The 21,195-nt window shown below is 38.7% G+C and overlaps 1 protein-coding gene across 2 annotated transcripts in view; it reads right to left on the reverse strand.

Moving 5' to 3' along the window:
- LOC120781862 (very long-chain specific acyl-CoA dehydrogenase, mitochondrial) overlaps positions 1–18,207 on the reverse strand; it is a 54,516-nt gene extending 36,309 nt beyond the window's left edge. The window contains exon 1 of one of the 2 annotated variants that reach the window (XM_040114082.1): positions 17,978–18,207. In XM_040114082.1, coding sequence (XP_039970016.1) covers positions 17,978–18,039 — 62 coding nt within the window. In that variant the 5' untranslated portion in view covers positions 18,040–18,207. The remainder of the gene's footprint in view (positions 1–17,977) is intronic. The other variant, XM_040114083.1, reaches the window with a different exon arrangement.
- Between the last annotated feature and the right edge of the window lie 2,988 nt (positions 18,208–21,195).

A 21,195-nucleotide genomic window follows, 5' to 3' on the forward strand; every position in this document is an offset into this window, starting at 1 on the left:
AAAAACAAGATGAGAACTGGCGCGAAATATGCGTATTTTCACAGTACATGTTGAGCGTTCAACTATGTCATCAACTGACTTGCATAATACAGAAAACGAATTCATTAGAGAGAGAGGAGAAGAACACTGTAGCAAAAATAAACACACAAAATCCTGGTTTTGTTTGTAAACACACTCCTCTTTTGACTGTTTCCCTCTTTTTCTCTGCTTTCGCACGAAAAAGTCGAGCGCAAAGAGCTCGCTATAGACCCGAATGAACATATTTATGCATGTGAGTATGTTTATATGAGTGCTAGATAAACATACAAACCAATTTGGACATGCAACGAACATGAAAACAGAAAAATCAACCGTGCGAAGTGATAGAAACATACCAAAGTTCATACAGCACCATTGGTCTCGACTAAGGTGTAATATTATAATATCCTTTTTTCGTCCTTTTCGATACGATATCCTTGAACTTTTTTTCTGAATTCTATAGACAATAAAATTCTAGGAAGCTACCTGGAAGCGCAAGTCGTTTGCTACACTCTAAATATATTTAGATAACATTTAAAAACAAAATATGCCTGGCCAGACCCGTTGGTCTCGATGAGGGTTAAGGAAAACAACCCTGCACCAATACGAATCCTCCGGAAGGAATCGTGGGAGATCCGCCAAGGTGATTTCAGAAGCCATCCTGGATTACTCCGAAACCGTCGACGGGTTCCTCGCAATCACATCTGCGCTGGAAAAGCACAGCGTTCGCTACACAACTAACCAGCTCCATCAGGACAAAGACATGACTGTCGTCATCAGAGGCGTCCTTGAATGAATGATAAAAGCTTCCTCAGTGAATTGAGGATGAAAAACCCAGCGGCGAAGAGCGTACACCGCATGCGCAAGGGCTCAAAAACATTGCCCCTAATAACGGTCAATCTCGACCCTTCGCATTCCTCAGCGAAGGCAATATTTAACTTGAGGACAGTCGCTGGTCTCAACGTCAAAGGCCAACAGGAAAAGCAAGGGCTCACATCCCGGCACCTTTCGGGGTTGCCCTAAGGCCCCCAAAAACCACCAAAACGGACCTCCAAAAAATGTCGACCCCTCAAAATTCTAAATGCTCTTTTACATAGAGCCACTTGTCCCCCAGCAAAGCCCACACAACAGCCCCATTCCCTACCACGACCCCAAGAATGCCCTTTTTCCTACGCCGAGGTTACCAAAAACGCAACCAAAAATCATAATCCTACCCCGAATATATGAATTGCAATAAGAAACCTCAAACTTAAACCCTTCACCAATGTATGCGGTATAATGTCAACAGGGACTTGGAAAATTATTATATAGTGTATAGGGGGAGGGGGAGTATATATCGGGTGATTTTTTAAGAGCTTGATAACTTTTTTTTTAAAAAAAACGCATAAAATTTGCAAAATCTCATCGGTTCTTTATTTGAAACGTTAGATTGGTTCATGACATTTACTTTTTGAAGATAATTTCATTTAAATGTTGACCGCGGCTGCGTCTTGGTGGTCCATTCGGAAAGTCAATTTTGGGCAACTTTTTCGAGCATTTCGGCCGGAATAGCCCGAATTTCTTCGGAAATGTTGTCTTCCAAAGCTGGAATAGTTGCTGGCTTATTTCTGTAGACTTTAGACTTGACGTAGCCCCACAAAAAATAGTCTCAAAGGCGTTAAATCGCATGATCTTGGTGGCCAACTTACGGGTCCATTTCTTGAGATGAATTGTTCTCCGAAGTTTTCCCTCAAAATGGCCATAGAATCGCGAGCTGTGTGGCATGTAGCGCCATCTTGTTGAAACCACATGTCAACCAAGTTCAGTTCTTCCATTTTGGCAACAAAAAGTTTGTTAGCATCGAACGATAGCGATCGCCATTCACCGTAACGTTGCGTCCAACAGCATCTTTGAAAAAATACGGTCCAATGATTCCACCAGCGTACAAACCACACCAAACAGTGCATTTTTCGGGATGCATGGGCAGTTGGCCACCAAGATCATGCGATTTAACGCCTTTAGACTATTTTTGTGGGGCTACGTCAAGTCTAAAGTCTACAGAAATAAGCCAGCAACTATTCCAGCTTTGGAAGACAACATTTCGAAGAAATTCGGGCTATTCCGGCCGAAATGCTCGAAAAAGTTGCCCAAAAATTGACTTTCCGAATGGACCACCTAAGACGCAGCCGCGGTCAACATTTAAATGAAATTATCTTCAAAAAGTAAATGTCATGAACCAATCTAACGTTTCAAATAAAGAACCGATGAGATTTTGCAAATTTTATGCGTTTTTTTTTTAAAAAAAGTTATCAAGCTCTTAAAAAATCACCCGATACTTGTCTGTATCCATTTTTAAGAAAAGGGTACTATATACTTAGGAAAATTATTATCTCTGAATTTCAATAATACAAGTATACATGTATTTCACACTCACTGGGATTCACATCTTCGGTAACGGGAGGCTTGAACAGTTATTGTCCGGTTTAGGAATTTTTATACTTGAGATGTAAGACCAAATTTGATTCAAATTAGTACAGCTGGTCCGGTCTTACGATATGGCATTTCACCGATATGTGACGGTCCAGTGGCTTAATTTTGACACTGGTCCCTTGCATCCCCTTGTCCTCAAGGAGAGAAGGTTCCGTCTGCTCAGGACCCAGAGAAAACTGTTACCGAACACGGTAAGCGGAAAACTTCTCAAGATCCGCTTCCAAATACCTCCAATTCAGCTAATGAAAACTTTGTTGTAATACCGCGGGAAAAGGCAATTTTTATCTCGAGACATGCTGCGGATACCACAATCGATGATATAAAAAGTTATATCTCGTCGAAATTAAAAACGGTAGATACAGACTTTCGTAAATTTAATTTCAAATACAACAGGGATATTTCGTCGTTTAAGATCGACGTATCCGCTGACAATTTTCAATTGATACTTGACAACTCATTCTGACCACCTGGGGTCTTTGTGCGCGAATTCGAGCACAAACTTGATAAGCCCCCTGTAGTTATCACTAAAATGCCAAGAAATTCAGTGGATACAAAAAACTAATTAACAATAATTCGCTGATTATTTATTATCAAAATGTTAGAGGGCTTAATAAAAAACTTACTGATTTGTATTTAAATAGCATTCATTGTAACTTTAAAATCATTGCTTTCACAGAAACTTGACTAAAACCCCACATTTTTGATAACGAAATATTCAACAGCGAATTCGAAATCTTTAGATATGACCGGCTGAACAGAAAAGGAGGTGATGTCTTATTTGCTGTTCATTCTTTAATTCCATCTGAAGTAGTCGATGTCCCGCATGCAGACTTCATTGAATTTAAGTGCATTCGTATTTCCGCTAATAGTGGCCATATCTACTTAACATTGTCTTATATACCGCCTCACTCTGACATATCTGTATACATATATGCAGCATGATTCATTAATAAGTAATGTTTTCTCAATGGTTAATGATACTGATTCCATGATTGTTTTGGGAGATTTCAACTTACCGTGCGTAACATGGAAATCTATTGATGATCACACCATCCCTATTAGCACTCGTTCATGTTTTAACGAGTTCTTAGATGAAATGTCGGAGTTGGGTCTTAACCAAATTAATTTAATTTCAAACGAGTTTGTAAGTTCTTAGATCTAGTTTATGTTGATAACGCTTCAATGATCTCTGTTGTCCGATGTGATCCTTTGGTTCGGCCAGAGGACTCGCATCATCCTGTTTTGGAAATTAAAATCGAAATCATAGCCAACTTTGCTCATAATAATACACAAGACCTTTTTTTCGGTTCAACTTTGCGAAAGCTAATTTTAAGAAGATTAAATACGAACTTTCTAAAGTAACTTGGCCAGATTACAGTGGCAACATTTAATTTAGTGCTTCCCGCCTTAATGAAACTATTTTAAATTTATTTGAAAAATGTGTTTCGAAGTGTGTTGTTACTCAAAAAATGAGTTCTAATTTATGGTTTTCGAAAGAATTATGTAAATTAAAAAAATAGAAAATCGAAAATTTCGTGCTTTTAAACTTTTTAAAAAAACTGGTTTAGTTGCTGACTATTCAAAATGTTCTTATATTATTCTTATAGTAATTATATAAATAAAGTAAAAAATAATATTATACGTAATCCAAAATTGTTCTATGGTTTCGTCAACTCCAAACGCAGGATTTCTAATTTTCCGTCCGCTATGAAATATAAGTCTAGTATGTCTAGTGACAATCTGTTTCTAATATGTTCGCTGAATATGTCCAATTACTCTCCAAAATCTCCAAAAAATGTTCCGCATCGGCACAAGTTATGTCCGATTTCTGTCAATGCACCTATCATTTCCGAAGCGGACGTCTTATATCAGTTAAATATGTTAGAACAATCATACAATTATGGCCCAGATATGATTCCCTCATGCTTTCATAAGAAATGTGCCAAATATATATACCAACACCTAACAAAACTATTTAATTCATCTCTTATGCAAGGTTTATTTCCATGCATAAGGAAAAAGTCATTTATAATTCCTTTACATTAGAGTGGATTTAGGTCATCTATTGAAAACTATAGGGGAATAGCAAAGTTGTCTGCAATACCTAAACTCTTTGAAGCAATTATAACAGACGACATAACCTTCCGGATCTCTCCACTAATTTCTTGTTCTCAGCACGGTTTTCGTAAAGGGAAATCTACCATAACTAATTTGCTTGAATTTGTATCACATGTATCAACGGGCTTTAGGGAGAATAAGAATACTGATGTTATATATACAGATTTTAGTAAAGCTTTTGATAAAGTAAACCATTCAATTCTTTTGAATAAACTTGATCTTCTTGGTTTTCAACCAATATTTCTAAAATGGGTTGCTTCTTATCTTAGTAATAGAATTCAACAAGTCATATTTAAAGATACTTTTTCTGACATAATCAATGTTCCTTCAGGCGTTCCTCAAGGTAGCCATCTTGGTCCAATTCTGTTCTTGTTATTTATTAACGACATATCATCTGTTGTTAAGTTTTCAAAAGTTTTATTATATGCTGACGATGTAAAACTTTTTAAATCGTATACTTCAAACAGCGAAAGATATCAGTTGCAAACAGACTTAAACAACCTAGTTTCTTGGTGTGATAGAAATGACATGCCATTGAACCTTAAAAAATGCAGAGACCCTACTTCATACGCAATAAAAAACTTTAGGTAGGAGCAAGTAAGCAGTTTTGTTGATCTGGGAGTAAATATGGACCCAAAACTCAATTTTAATCTTCACGCATCTTCCACGGGTTTTAAAGCGAAAGGCGCTCTTAGTTTTGTAAAACTTTATTCTAAAAAATTTAGAGATCCGCTTACCACAAAAATTCTTTTTACATCTCTGGTGAGGCCTATATTGGAGTATGCTTCTGTGGGTTGGAACATTAGTTACCAAGTCCATTCGGATAAGTTAAGAGTCCGTTCAAAACCAATCTTAAATCATGTGCATTGGGATTCCAGGTTAAATCTTCCCCCTTACACTAACCGTTTAAAACTTATAAATCTCCCGACACTCGCTAGTCGTAGGGGGATGCTTGGTATAATATATCTTGTAAAACTTATCAATGGGTCAGTCTGTAGCCCATCTCTCTTATCTGATATTAATTTTAACGTTCCCGCTTACTCTACCAGGCAGTTTAGACCCTTACTTTTAAAATTTTCTAGAACAAATTTTGAGTTAAATGAACCTTTCCGCCGTATATGTCATGATTTCAATTCTCATTCCAGCACATTTGATCTAACAGACTCACTCTTTACCATTAAAAAAATTATTTTATCTACTCTAAAAAAGTAACATTTAAAAATTATAACTATAATCTGATTCTTAATTTTGGCTCTTCAAAATTCATGTTTCTGTAGCTGACAGCTTAAGATCGCAACGCTTAAAACTCTCTTGCCTTTTATGACTCGACTGATACCGCCCGTTCGCGGATTGCGCCCTTCGCGTCGGTTGGGCGGGAGGAGGGTAATCGTTTATTATTAACGTCTCTGACGCATTTAATTGTTGAGTTATCGTACTTTTGGTAGTTGTCAACTATCCATTATATGGGGAATGGGCGGGATTTAGCAATATAGGAACATGTTGCTAGAGTACATATAAAAAATATTCGTTCAATGCAGTTTTGAGTGACAACGAGTTTTTTTTTACACACAAACACAACCACTATGAGTAGTATGATTCTTCAAGTAATAAAAATATATATATTTTTGTGTTGCCAACCGAAGTTTGTTTCACACAAATCAAACAAAATTTATGAGGAATATGGTTACTGGTATTGAAAAGGGGGTAATTTACGACATTGTCGAAAAAAGGGCAAGTTTCGATACTTTTTGTTTAAACCGCCGCCATTTTGTCAAATTTCAAAAAATAAAAGCTTCCATACTACCAACTTACAGAAAAAACTGATTCGAAAAACATGCGAAGTATAAATTAAAAATTCACCTTTCAATTGGATCGCAGTAGTATGTAGCTACGGTTTGTTAATATTCAAAATATTTCGAAATGGCCGCCCACAAATTAGCTTCATTCAGCATTCATCTAAAGTAGAATATGCTTATAGGCTTTACCCTTGTAGAATCCCCCAGACTGCAAATTTGAGAAAACCTAGACTTACTCTAACGTCACAGTTTGACACTTGCATCATTACTGCATCTACATACAAGTCGATCATAACAGCAGGATTCACTGCATCAGAAAAAAATTACAAATTTTTACCGCGACACATGGAAACAACGTTATCTTTGTAATTCTGAATTTTAGTTTTTTGGCATTATAGTTTCTTGCAACATCGCATTGTGGTTGGTTTTTTATTAATTACTATTACTCTAAATTTGAAATAAAGAATAAATAAAAAGTGTAAATAATAAAATAAAAAAGTGTAAGTACAAAAAAAAATAAAATGACAAAGAGGAAAGCAGTAAAACTGATAGACTTTAATGCTAAGGATATGTGTATACTACGTAACTCGTAAGTAAGGTATAAAGAATTACACTCATAAAAAAGATAATTAAAAACCCAACACTTATTCTTTATGAAATTTTAGTTGCAGGAGAACAAGTTTTTAAGATGTAAGAGGAATCAGGTAACAAAATTATTTTTACGTAACTGCATGCATTTACTTAAGTATGTGTTTAATAAAAAATCACAAGTCGAAAATATACGCACATACATACGAATAATATTGCTCTTATTTGTAAACATTTAGGAATCTAACATACTTCAAATTGCCTGGCAGCGATTGTCAAACCGAAAGTGGTTATAAATAAGTGGAAACGCCACATTGTACAGTAAACATCACTAACTGCAATATTTCAATTGCCTAGTGTGTATAAACAGATTAGTTGGAGGATGGGGTCATGTGTAGAAGTTCACGTAAAAAACACCCCCAATGAAAAATAACAAACTGTGAGACGGCATTTCAAACTCCTTACGACTACAACAATTGCGGGATGGGATAGTTACCGACAGTTGAAGAGGGGAGCGAGACGCATTTGCCGACTGAAAACAGAAATATAGCGAGTCCGAAATGCGTGAGTATGAAGAGCTTGACAAGCTGACCCATAGGGGTAATGCTCGAAAATTCTACGAAAAGGTGCGGCGACTAACAAAAGGTTTCACGACCGGAGCATATTTTTGCAGAACCCAGAGCATACTAAAATTATGGTGGAAACACTTCTCCAGCCTGCTGAATGACAGTGAAAGCATAACGCAAGGAGAATGCGAGCCCGATTACGCAATCGATGACGATGGAGCAGACGTTCCATTGCCGGACCATGAAAAAGTTCACATAGTAATTACCCGTCTGAAGAACAACAAAGAGGTAGGGGCCGATGGATTGTCGGACGCACTATTCAAATACGGCGGCGAAGAACTGATAAGGAGCATGAATGATTTTCTTTGTAGAATACGATCGGTCGAGAGTATACCCGACAATTGGAATTTAAGTGTGATCCACCCAATCCACAAAAAGGGAGACCCCACAATCAGCGCCAACTACCGAGGTCTAAGCCTCTTCAACATCGCATATAAAGCTCTATCGAGCGTACTGTGTGAAAAATCAATACCCACCGTTAACAAACTGATTGAACCTTATCAGTGTACCGATACCCAACGAGGTTTAAGACAAGGCGGCTCCCTATTGTGCGATTTCTTCAATCTACGTCTGGAAAAAATAATTCGAGCTACAAATATGAATAGCGAAGATACAATGTTCTATAACAGTGTACAACTGCTGCTGTACGCCGATGATACTGATAACATTGGCCTCAACAATTGCGCGGTTAGTTCTGCTTCTCCAGACTGATAAGGAAGCGAGGCAAATGGGTCTGGTAGTGAACAGTCATAATTCTGAAGTCGCATAAAATTTCGTCTATCTTGGAACCAACATTAACACCAATAACAACGTCACCCTCGATAACTTTTGCCAACAGGTGCTACTTCGGACTAAGTAGGCAATTGAGATGTGAAGTCCTCTCTCGGCGAACAAAGACCAGACATGAAAAAAATAGAAAAACATTGAGATATATCACGTGTTATTAATACACATTTTTGAATTTCTAATCGGGAATATTTTAAAAAATATAAGTTAAATATTCAAAAATGTGTAATAATAACACATGGTATTTTTTAATGTTTAACTATTTTTTTTCACTTTGCATATTTAAATATGCACTACAAAAACATTGAAATAAGTTCAAATTTCACATATATTTTTCTATCTCAATTTATCACTTAGCTCTCCTCGATAGGTGGGAGTCTAGATTCCGGCAAATGCATTTAATTAAACTGTAAACATTTAAAAAATTCACAATTTACACTTTTTGCAGGTTTTATAAGCAAGAAATCTATATTTAAAAAATTACTTTTTACACTTGTAGTGAGCATCATTTATGTGCTAACAGTTATGAGTAAATAAAGCGATGCCATTTGACAATAAACAAATATGAGCAATTCGCTGAAATTTTTCTTTTTCGCTATAATTCATTTTTTTTTATTTAGCAATATTAGTTCTAATAAAAACAAGTGTCTATATATTATGTTTCAAATCAATTTGAGTATAAACAATCTTTCCACGCATATGAATATTCTTAATAAACAAATCAATAATATTATATAATAATATCCTGGGTAATGCTAAATGGCCTGCGGCCTTCACGGCCTTACAACTCCTAGACGACTTTAGCATTGAACTGGTTTTAGAGTAGGTTAAACTTATTTGGATCTGGTTGAACCCTGGGCTGGTGGTGACGACATTCTGGCACCTGAGTATGATGGGGTGACACCCATCAGAAATGGCTGCTGGGCTAATGTCGCTACTGCCTCCGTCCCGTTAAAACCATGGCAGGCCTCAGAGTACGTTCCCCCCAGTCGTCAAGTTGGCGTGGTAGGTGTAAGTTGAGAGGACTCCTTTACGCTGGTCGGCTCTGAACGTACTGCCTCATAAGGGCGTACGTCAACCCTCGCTTTGGCCTCGTCACAGAGATAACCTTGGGACCATAGAAGGCGACTACCTTCCGGGGGACGGATAGCGGCTCTGAGTGGGGACCCTTTTAGCATGGACAAGTTTGAAACGAACGGAAAGGCGACGAAGGGAGATGAAGGGATGTCGAAATCGACACCCAGACTCGTCCCAGGCGGGGCTGCTGCTCCTGTGGCGACGAAACCGTCGCTAAGTAGTTGCAGCGAGAAGACAAGGACCCCGGTTGGAGTCTCCTCATCAGGCGGCAGAATGGAGGGTAGGTAAAGGTGGAGTCTTCGTGCACGGCGGAATCGCTAGCACCAGCAGATGAACTTCTGCTAAAATTATGAAGGGATCCACAAGGGGCATTAGCAGGGGAGCTTTAGCTAGAAAGCTGAAGTCGGACCGTCGACTGGCAGCAAAAATCGTAGAGCGCTACAGGGGCAAGCATGCTGGTCAGGTATCTGAGCAGCATGCCAACACGCTCGAATGGGCTAAGAACCAGCGGTTAAGCGGCAAAGGTCGCATGAGGGAGAAACCTCCCTTGGTAAAAAACCGCGAACGGCGATAGCGCAAGAGTGCTTGGTGTGCTAGACCGCAGCAGGGGGGACGGCGCCATCTCTCACGAAGAGTGGAAGAGAGTAGCGACAGCTATTTCGTCAGTCTTCCTCAGGGTGGTTAAGGGAAACCCGGGACCACCCCCAAAGTGTGTAAGTGCCGGTTGGCATCATGGGATGCATAAGCTGACAAGGCGTGCCGATGAAAGATCGATATAAGGAGGCAGTATCTCAGGTGGGGGAGGTTTGGAAGGGAGCCAGACTGGAGGCCGTGGACAAAGCGGACCTTCCTCTTCGCCCTAGGGCTCCCGTCTGGCTGCCGGCTGAACCTTCCACTGCAAATGAGATTGAGGAAATCCTCAAGTACTGCAAACCCTCTCTCCCCACGCATGAATGGAGGGTTATAAGGCTGGAGAGAACCGATGAACCATATCGGCAAGCGTTGATAATGCGTAACGAGGAGCCCATCGGTCCTCTCAGCAAAACCAAGGGTGCCATCAGCTATGGTTTCGAAATGGTTGTGCTAAAGGTACTCCCAACGGATACCAGAGCTGATGGCACCCAAGCTGCTTCAGCAATGCTGACATAGTAACAGCAAAACTGGAGTGCGAGACCGGAAATATCTGGATTATCTCCGCGTATATGCCGCACGATGATGCGGTGGAGTCACCTCCCGTATTGCTAAGGAAGACGTAGGCTGAAGCGTCCCGGAATGGTGCCGACGTCATCATCGGCTCGGACGCCAACTCGCGACACTCGATCTGGGGCAGCTCGGATACAAATAATAGAGGTGTCGCTTTTTGATTTTATTGTAAGCGAAAATCTTCGCATTTGTAATAGGGGAAATTCCCCAACTTTTGTGATCGCATCCAGGAAGGAGGTTCTCCACTTCACCCTAGTTTCTCATGTGATTGCCCCGCTGATCTCAAATTGGAGGGTCCTCGATGATCACTCCTTTTCTGATCACAGATATATCGGTTTTAGTTTAGTCGGAGAAGGTCCGCCTAGGAAATCATTCAGAAATCCGAGGAACACGGACTGGGAAGGCTACCGAAGGAGGCTTCGGCAAACTCTTCCACACGCACTGGGGGTGAACATTTTGAGCACCGCCGATGTGGTGGACGGGTGGGTCGAAGTCTTCAGCTCGGCGTGCATTTCTGCACTAGAGAGCTGCTGTCCACTGAAAACACCGAAGGGCAGAGGGAAACCTCAATGGTGGACTATGGAGCTCTCGGAAATTAGGGCGTCTTGTAGACGGCTATTTAACAGGGCCCGCAGGAGCGGGTTATCTGACGACTGGGCGTTGTATAAAATAGGACTTTCGATTTACAAGTCCGAGTTAAGGAAGGCTAAGAGGATCTCGTGGAAGACCTTCTGCGAAAAAGTGGAGGGCTGCCACGAGTCCGAGATTCTGGCGTATTCTCGCTAAAAACCCAGTGCCTCTGGGTTATCTCAAGGATGTAAACGGGAAGTGGGCCCTAAGCAGTGAAGATACACTTCAGTTTCTCCTTGATGTTCACTTCCCTAACAGCACGTCCTCTATGGTGGCATCTCTCGGAGAGTTGCATGCTGACTGCACGGCCTTTTCCGACCTTCTGGATGAGCGACACTTGGCATGGGCGATTAAATCGTTCAAACCGTTCAAGTCTGAGAGACTGATGAACTGGTATCTAAGGAGTCGCATTCCGAGAGACTACCTATCAGGAGCGCAACATGCGTATCGTAAAGGCAGGTCGGTAGACACTGCCCTGCACACTATCGTGTCGTGGCTGGAGGAAGCCATCGAGGCTAAAGATTTCGCGGTTGGGACCTTCCTTGATATTGAGGGAGCTTTCAACAATGTCTTACCGGAGGCAGTCATAACTGCTCTAGAGGGTCTTGGGGTTGAATCGAACCTCAAGCACCTCATCTTCAGTCTTCTGTGTGACAGAGTAGTCGAAACAGAATGGGGCAGCGCCCGCGCGCGGCGCAAAGTGAGCAGGGGAACCCCTCAGGACGGGGTTCTTTCTCCTCTTCTATGGATCCTAGTCGTTAACGACCTTCTTAAGAAACTAGAGGATCTGGGCTGCCGGGTGATTGCCTATGCAGACGATGTAGCACTTATAGTCAAAGGAAAGTTCCTTAGCACCGTATATGAGCTGACGCAGGGATATCTCGGCGTTGTAACAAAATGGGCGGTCGGATGTGGACTCGCCATCAACCCGAATAAAACAGAAATGGTTTTATTCAGTAGAAGATATAAGATCCCAGTGACACCTTTGCCGCAAATGGGAGGTATCCGCCTGCGACCGGCGGATACAGTGAAGTATCTAGGGCTCATCCTGGATAAGAAGCTTTCTTGGAAGCCGAACATCGAGGAGAGAGCCAAAAAGGCATCGATTGCCCTCTACTGCTGTAGAGGAGCTATTGGCAAAAGGTGGGGCCTCTCACCGAAGGTGGTCCTCTGGCTCTATGATACCATAGTAAAGCCCATAATGTTCTATGGAGTCTTTATGTGATGGAGGGCTTTACAGAAGACCACACTTATCAGCATGGGCGGTGCATTGAGGTCCACCTCAACCGTGGCACTTAATGCAATTCTGAACATAACGCCCGTGGACATTACCGGAAGGTGTATGGCCGCAAAAGTGGCTATTAGACTCAAGGAATCTGGGTTCCTAAAAGAGCGTGTTTCTGAACACTCAGACATCCTTACAAGCTTTGACTGCATACCGGACCATCTGGATCATGGAGCCGCCATATCAAACTCCCGCGGTTTCTTCTCTACCCATATACCGAAGAGGGAGCTATGGGTGGGAAGAAGCCGTTGGAGGAGAGGCACAGTAAGCTTCTTTACGGATGGGTCAAAGCTTGGGGGGAAGGTTGGTGGAGGGGTTTACTGTCGGGAGCTCTCCATCAGCTCTAGTTTCAGACTTCCTTACTACTGCAGTGTCTTCCAGGCTGAGGTTGCAGCCATTAAGGTAGCAGCAGATCTGCTACTCCGGAGGGAAGTGACCATTCACTCAGATAGTAGATCGGCGATACTAGCCCTGAATTCATTCACAGTGCGTTCAGGGCTGGTTGAGTGTCTGGCTTCACTGTCCCTGGCGGCGACAGTATTTACTATAAGGCTTGTATGGGTGCCGGGCCACAGCGGAATAGCGGGTAATTGCAAAGCTGATGAGCTAGCAAGGAAGGGTACACTAGAGTCACTATCGGTAGAATGGCAACGGGTCGGTGCTCCGGTGTCCTCTTGTGTCCTACTACTGGAAAGCTGGGCCTCGCGGATGCTTGGTCAACGCTGGGCCAGCACTGGTACTTGCGCGGTCGCAAAAGCATTCTGGCTCAAGATACATCACAGAAGATCTAACGATGTCTTCGCCCTCAGTAAGGCAAGCCTCTCTTTAGTAGTGGGGCTCTTGACAGGCCATTGCCTTATTGGCACGCATGCTGTAAGACTAGGAATCTTACCGGATGCCGCTTGCAAAAGCTGCTTAGAAGAAGATGCGGCAGAAACTAGCCAGCACTTCCTCCTTGACTGTCCCGCATTCGGGAGGTTAAGACTTAGATACTTGGGGGCACATACCTTCAGACATCCTTCCGAACTGGTGGGAGTAGATATCAAGCGCATTTGCACATTTGTATCAGCCATCAAACGTTTTGCCGATCTTTAAGTCCGAATCGGGAGTTCGTTTTTCTATGGCATCACAAAGGACTACGTATAGTCCACGTGCGATCTTAGATCGGCCATCCAACCTAACCTAACCTAACCTATAATAATATCAAAAAAAGAAAGTCAATTTTTCTGTCCATATGTCCCTTTGTATGCTTAATTCTTTAAAACTACACAACGGATTTTGATGCGTTCTTTTTTAATACATAGAGGAACTGAAGAGGAAAGTTTATATGTATAATAACATCCATTAAATAGTGGAGAAATGCTGTTATTTTTGAGTTTTCTAATGTGATGTCGTAAATAGCTAAATTTTTTCCGCTTACATTGCAAACGCAGGCTGAACTCTAAGAGATTTCTCAAAATAATGTACTAAGTATTGTACATATTGAAAAGTTCCACAGAAAACTCAGCAATGGTATACGTCTATCTCTTATGGATATCCCACAATAACATTTTTTGTCATTTACTTTTTACGACAAATAATGGCTAATTTTCGAAGCACTTTTAATCAATGCAGTATTAATCGTTATCTCATTAAATACCTTAAATTGTACATGGTTAATTTAATATAGATCTATATGGCCCTTTACAGCATCTGATTTAAATGATCATTTTCGAAGATATTACAGATTTAAAATTGTAGGAATTTCAGGACGTTGAATATATCAGTGATCGGACGCGTTTATAATCGGAGCTCTCTAGCGAAGAATTTTTAAACGGAAACGATGAAGTATATTCGTACTATTTTAAACTGATCCTGCCTCAAAAATAAATTTTTGGAATAGTAGAATAGAACTGCAACAAAATACACAGCGCAATGGATTATAACCAGTTTAATAAACAGTCAATGAATATTATACCACGTGCATCCCAAAAGACTGATGTCATTACCTTGCCAGCCGGCTTCTTCGTCTTTCCGTGCTTGAAGACCGGTTCATCTTGTGCAGTCAACTATAATGTTTGTCGATTGGACTTCAGTGTGAAATGATGGAGCCGTATTTCTATTGTCACAACCGACGCGAAAATTCGGTTTTAGATAGATAGATTATTAATGAGGTAATTCACCGCGACCTAGGGTCTATTGTGCCCTCGATTTATTCGGTTTTATTACGATTAAAGAGCATTCAAACATTCCTCAGAATCAGCAATTCGTTATTTTTGTTAGATTATTAACTTGCGAGGTACCCATTTTGCACAGAGCTTTCGCCTCTTTAGGGCGTCCACTACCTTCAATGTCCACGGTGCTCATTGCGCCTGTTTCTAACTTAGCAAATCTCTATTCAAGGGTTGATTTCCCTGATGCAGAGCTCAAATCCAACAGTATTTTCCCACAAAAAGCAATGCTTTATTAACACACAAAATGCTTTTATGATCCATTTTTTTGTAAACTAACGCAAGTTGCTTCACAAAAATGCTACATCTCATTAACCAATACTTATAATCTAACTAATAGAAATCATATAGATGCTAGTAGTATTATCTATGGGTCACCCACAGTAAAGCGTGGACGAGTCATCTAGTTGCGCAATAAAATACTTAGCCTTCCCCGGGTATTGGCCCGATCAGTATTATTTTTTTGTTTTAAGGAGTACTACCCAAAAGTATTTCAGTCACCACGATAATTGGCTCGACTAGGATATTTTTTAGATCACGGCCGAAAGCCGCTAACGCAAAATGGAGTTCTACGCGAAAGTACTTCAGTCACCCAGGGTATTGGCTGGACCAGGCTAATTTTTTTAAAGCGCGGACGAAGGCCGCCATCGCTAAAAGGCGTACTACGCGAAAGTGTTTCAGCTTCCCAGGGTATTGGCTAGAGAAGAGCTATTTTTTTAGAGCGACACGATCTTATTATAATATAAACTTGTAATATATAAAAATATTATATTACAATGATATAAATGGTCTTAAAGTTTTTCTTATTTGTGTTCATTAAATATAAATCACATATTATACATACGCATATATGGAAAAAGTGTTCACAATTTAAATATAGCCTAAAAAATGATGGAAAGAATTTTTTATTACAGTTAATATAGAAAAAATAAATCACGCGAAAGTACAAAGAAAACGCTGTCTTTGAAAAATTCTTTATATTTGGTTTTTAAGATGTGACAAAGCTGAATTTCCTCCCCTTGCAAACAGTCTAACCTGTTCAGCTATGAGTGTGTTAAGTGATAACTTAAGTAAAAGTGAAATTTGAACTTATTTTAATGTTTTTAAGTGCATATTTCAATATACAAAGTGAAAAGTATGAAAAAAAAGCTTAGTTAAACATTGAGAAATACCATGTGTTATTAATCCGGAAATTATAAGCTAAAAATTCAAAATTTTTTATTAATAACATATTTCTTAATGTTCTACTAGTTTTTTCGAGAAAATTTCAGAATAGCATATCCCGATTTCGGGGTTAAAATGGGCACGTGCGGATAGAGGATGTCCAGATCAAGAAGAAATATATATTTTTAACTTTTATATCCACCAACACTTCATTAATTCGTTTCTATCAATTTGTTTTATATTAAATATTGCAAAAATAACTTTTATTCAATACTTAATTTTGTTCAAATATTTTTGTTCACAAAATAACAAAAGGGTTGCTTTCTAACTAATAATCAGTGCTACCTTACGTTCATATTTTACAGAAGAACCAAAAGAAATAAAGAAAGCAATAATACCCCAATGACAGGAAATATATAACACATTAGTTTTCCGCATATAATTCCTTTCTGCATTGGCGGCCTTTGGCCTCGCTACAAAAAAATACCCTCGGTCGGACCAACACCTGGGCGTGCTCAGTTCTTTTGCGTTGAACTCCTTTATGCATTAGCGGCCGCGCTTCAAAAAAAATAACCATTGGTCGGACCAACACCTGGGCTTTCTCAGTTCTTTTGCGTTGAACTCCTTTTTGCGTTGGCAGCTTTCGACCACGCATCAAACAAACAAAAAAAAAAAAAAAAAAAAAAAAACCCTGGCCGATCCAACACCGGGATTTATCAAAATAACGAGAATTCGGCTGGGATTTAGAATATCATCCCCGGATTTCGGGGATAAAATGGGTGTCACTGGAAAGGTGGCGTTCTCCAGATCACGAAAATATATACATTTAGTTGCCGCTGACTTATAGTTTTAAAGATATTTGCATTTAAAGTTGAAAAATTGACAACTTTTACATTGATAATTTGTGTATTGTGAGTAACTTTTTCACTTATATTGTGCACTTTTCACTTACTAACACTTCACTATAACGTTTCGGTATATTCATTTTTTTAATATTTGTTGTAAATAAAGCTTTATTTTAATTATTTTATTTTAGTTACAATTCTCTGCATTTGCACAATAAGAAAAGGGTTGCCATGGATATTTTTTTTTTCGCGCCGCGCTTCAAAACGTCAGCGGCAACTAAATGTATATATTTTCGTGATCTGGAGAACGCCACCTTTCCAGTGACACCCATTTTATCCCCGAAATCCGGGGATGCTAATCTAAATCCCAGCCTATTTTAGCACTAATTCAAAATAAATTTTTAGAAATGAATTAGTGTAGTGTTAGAAGTGCAAGTTAATAAATAAGTGTAAAATTCATTATAAATCGGAGAAACACGACTTTTAAATAATTGAATTTTTGAACTTTAAATGCAAATATCTCAAAAACCACAAGTCAGCTGCAACTACATATATACGTATGTATGTATCTGGGGGACCTCCTCTGCGGGAGAAGCGATCCCTAATCTGTTTTTTTCACATTTAGTCTTTGTTGGTCGAGAGAAGACTTTACCTCTCAATTGCCTACGCAGTCGGAAGTAGCACCTGTTGGCAAAAGTTATTCGGGCTGACGTTGTTGCTGTTAATTGTAATTCCAAGATAGACGAAATTATATACGACTTCACAGCTGCGACTTTTAACATTTTCGTAGAAGTCAAATCGCGAGTCGGATGATGCTATTCTTAGATTTACTCCTAGTCTTATATGTATGTATAATATAATCACTAATCTGGACTTTGTACTTGCTTATTTATGCTTATAATTAAAAGTCGAAAAACCCGACATATTCTTTTATATTTAATGTATTAAATGTTCTAGAACTTTGTCTTGTTACTAATGTATCTACAACTTTTACTAACTTTTAATTATTGCTTTTTAATATATTCGTTTGTGGACTGCGTAAGCTTTGTGGATACTTTGTGCTAACGGTATACATATGTACCAATTCTGGGAAAAACAATTAATAGTTGTTTTATTAATTAATAATTGTTTTTCCTACGGTAGACACTTTTAAATAACTTACTTTACTCTACTTTTAGACAAACGTAAAAATTTAGAGAAACGGACCAGCGTTGTCGTAGACATGTTGATTTAAAATAATAATTCACAAGAATTAACAAAGGCAAGTAACACGGCTATAAAGAAACTCATACAGAAATTTCAACAAACGATAAATTGGGGCAACATTCTGTCGTTTTCAATTGCGTGAAGTCTGCACAAGTAATAAATATTGTTACTTTTATTATCGGATAAAGTTGATACGATGGATCAAAGTGCCCATACACGAGCACACAAGCAGGAATAAAGGGATGTTAAACTTATTCCAGTGTGAGAGCGCCTCAAAATTAGCGTTTTTTATAACATTTTCCATTCTTGCCAGATTGAACAAAATAACAATTTTTGGGTATTTATCAACCCAATACCCAACATTTAGTACGAATAAAAGTTACTAAATAGTGGTTATTTATTATATGAAGAAACTAATTAAATCTTTTTAAAGAATATTATAACAACTGACTTTTGTCCTTTCAGTACCCAATAATAGGATTTAAGCTTGTTAGCTCTCAATCATTAAATGTTTTTAATAATTTTCCATTGAAAATAAAACTATGATGCTTCAAATTACAAAACGTTTCATCAAATATCTTTAAATTTCACAAATTTATTTAATTTTCATTGTTTTACATTTTTTATAGGTGGTCTTGAACGATGCAACAAATCCCTCCGTTTACATATTTTTTTGGTAAGATTTCAATCTGGCCAACGCTCGTTTCCAATTGCTAAACGTAAAAACCTCCTGAACTCGATCAACTGTCAAAGTTTAGGTGAGTCTCACTGGAAGTGAGAGAACAATTGCTAAACGTCAAAACCTCCTGAACTTTGACAGTTGATCGAGTTCACGAGGTTTTGACGTTTAGCAATTAGAAACGAGCGATGGCCAGATTGAAATCTTACCAAAAAATATATAAACGGAGGGATTTGTTGCATCGTTCAAGACCACTTATAAAAAATGCAAAACAACGAAAATTAAATGACGTTAAAATTACAAAACGTTTCATGAAATATATTTAAATTCGCATTTTCTTTGATATTCATTGTTTTAAATTTTTATTAGCGGTCTTGAACAGCGGCAACAAATTCCTCCGTTTACATATTTTTTTGGTAACATTTCAATCTGGCCATCGCTCGTTTCCAATTGCTAAACGTCAAAACCTCCCCAATCCAGTCAACTGTCAAAGTTTAGGTGGTTTTGACGTTTAGCAATTGTTCTCTCACTTCCAGTGAGAGAGCAGTTGGACATCTCTTTATCTCTGATGGATAATATGATACGAGACTCTTTGTTTGGGGAGAGAGCTGTCAAAACTCGCATTTTTTATAAGATTTGCAAATGATGCCACTGCTGAAAAATATTAGATTGGGTATTTATTAAATTATACAAAACACTAAATTAAACACTTGGAAAATGCATACATATATAAATGCTAAAATACAAAATCATTAATTAATTTACATAAACATTTATTTTGCCCAAATATGTTCAAATAGTTCAATGAAATTACATTTCACACTAATTGTTATCTATGATAAAGGGATGTCCAACTTATTCCAGTGTGAGAGCGCTTCAAAATTAGCGTTTTTTATAACATTTTCCATTACGGCCAGATTGGACAAAACTACAATTTTTGGGCATTTATCAACCCAATACCCAACATTTAGTACGAATAAAAATTACTATGTAGGGATTAATTAATATATAGAGATACTACTTTAATCTTTTTATGGTACGTTAAAACAACTAACTTTTGACATTTCAATACCCAATAAAAGGATTTAAGCTTGTTAGCTCTCAATCAATGCCTGTTTTTAATAATTTTCTATTGATAATAATACTATGATGCTTGAGATTACAAAATGTTTAGTTAAATGCATTTAAATTTCACAACTTCATTTAATTTTCGTTGTTTTGCATTTTTTATAAGTGGTCTTGAACGATGCAACAAATCCCACCGTTTATATATTTTTTTGGTAAGATTTCAATCTGGCCATCGCTCGTTTCTAATTGCTAAACGTCAAAACCTCGTGAACTCGATCAACTGTCAAAGTTCAGGAGGTTTTGACGTTAAGCAATTGTTCTCTCACTTCCAGTGAGAGAGGAGTTGGACATCTCTATATCTCTGCCAGGGATAATGGGATGCAGAACTTATTCTAGTGTGAGAGTGCCTCAAAATAAGCGGTTTTGATAACATTTTCCATTGTGGCCAGATCAAACAAAATAAGAGCTTTTGGGCATTTAAATTAAAACACCCAACATTTATTACGATTGCAAATTATTATATATTGAACTTTTAATATATGGCGAAACTACTTAAATCCTTTTTTATGATTTTATTGCATATTAAAACAAATGACTTTTGATCTTTCAATACTTCATAAGGTGAATTAAGCCTGTTAGTTCTCAATTAATAAATGCTTTTAATCATTGGTAACTGAAAATTAATGATACTATGCATCAAATTGCAAAACGTTTAATGAAATATATTTTCATTTCGCATTTTCTTTGATTTTCATTGTTGTACATTTTTTATAAGTGATCTTGAACGGCGGCAACAAATTCCTCCGTTCACATACATTTTGGTATAATTTCAGTCTTGCCGTTCTAGTCATTCCAATTGCAAAACGTCAAAACCTACCCAATCCAGTCAACTGTCAAAGTTCGGTAGGTGAGCGGCTCTCACATTTCCCATGACAGGAGAGTTAGGGATCTCTTTATCTCTGGTTGATGCATCTGCTGCACATTCAATGCATATTTCCAGCAAAACTGACATAGCAGGTTGCATAGATAAATTTGATCAGAATCTCTTTTCTTGCTCTCTCGGTTGTCAGCTGGCAGCGGACCCTGATCTTCTTTCTGAGCTGGCAACAAAACACAATCAGGATCCCGTCAACCAGCAGTTAGTTAAAAAGGCGGTTTGCCAGAAAAGCAGCGCTAAAACGAAATGCCAAAATTAGTGCATTGTTGAGTTTTATAAAATTAGATGTCAGTAGTTTGTAAAATAATTTTTATATATGGGTGATATAGGCCTACTGGGGAACCGAGCACCCAAAAATGATATCGGTAATGCGTAATGGAGGATGGAGTCATGTGTAGAAGTTCACGCAATTGAGGAAAGTTATCTGATCGCCACTCACTTGGGAGTGGCCAGAAACGATTCTTTTACACATGGCTCAAACAGCTCACTA

This window comes from Bactrocera tryoni, unplaced genomic scaffold, assembly GCF_016617805.1.
Source record: "Bactrocera tryoni isolate S06 unplaced genomic scaffold, CSIRO_BtryS06_freeze2 scaffold_7, whole genome shotgun sequence".
In the NCBI taxonomy this organism is placed as follows: Eukaryota; Metazoa; Arthropoda; class Insecta; order Diptera; family Tephritidae; genus Bactrocera; species Bactrocera tryoni.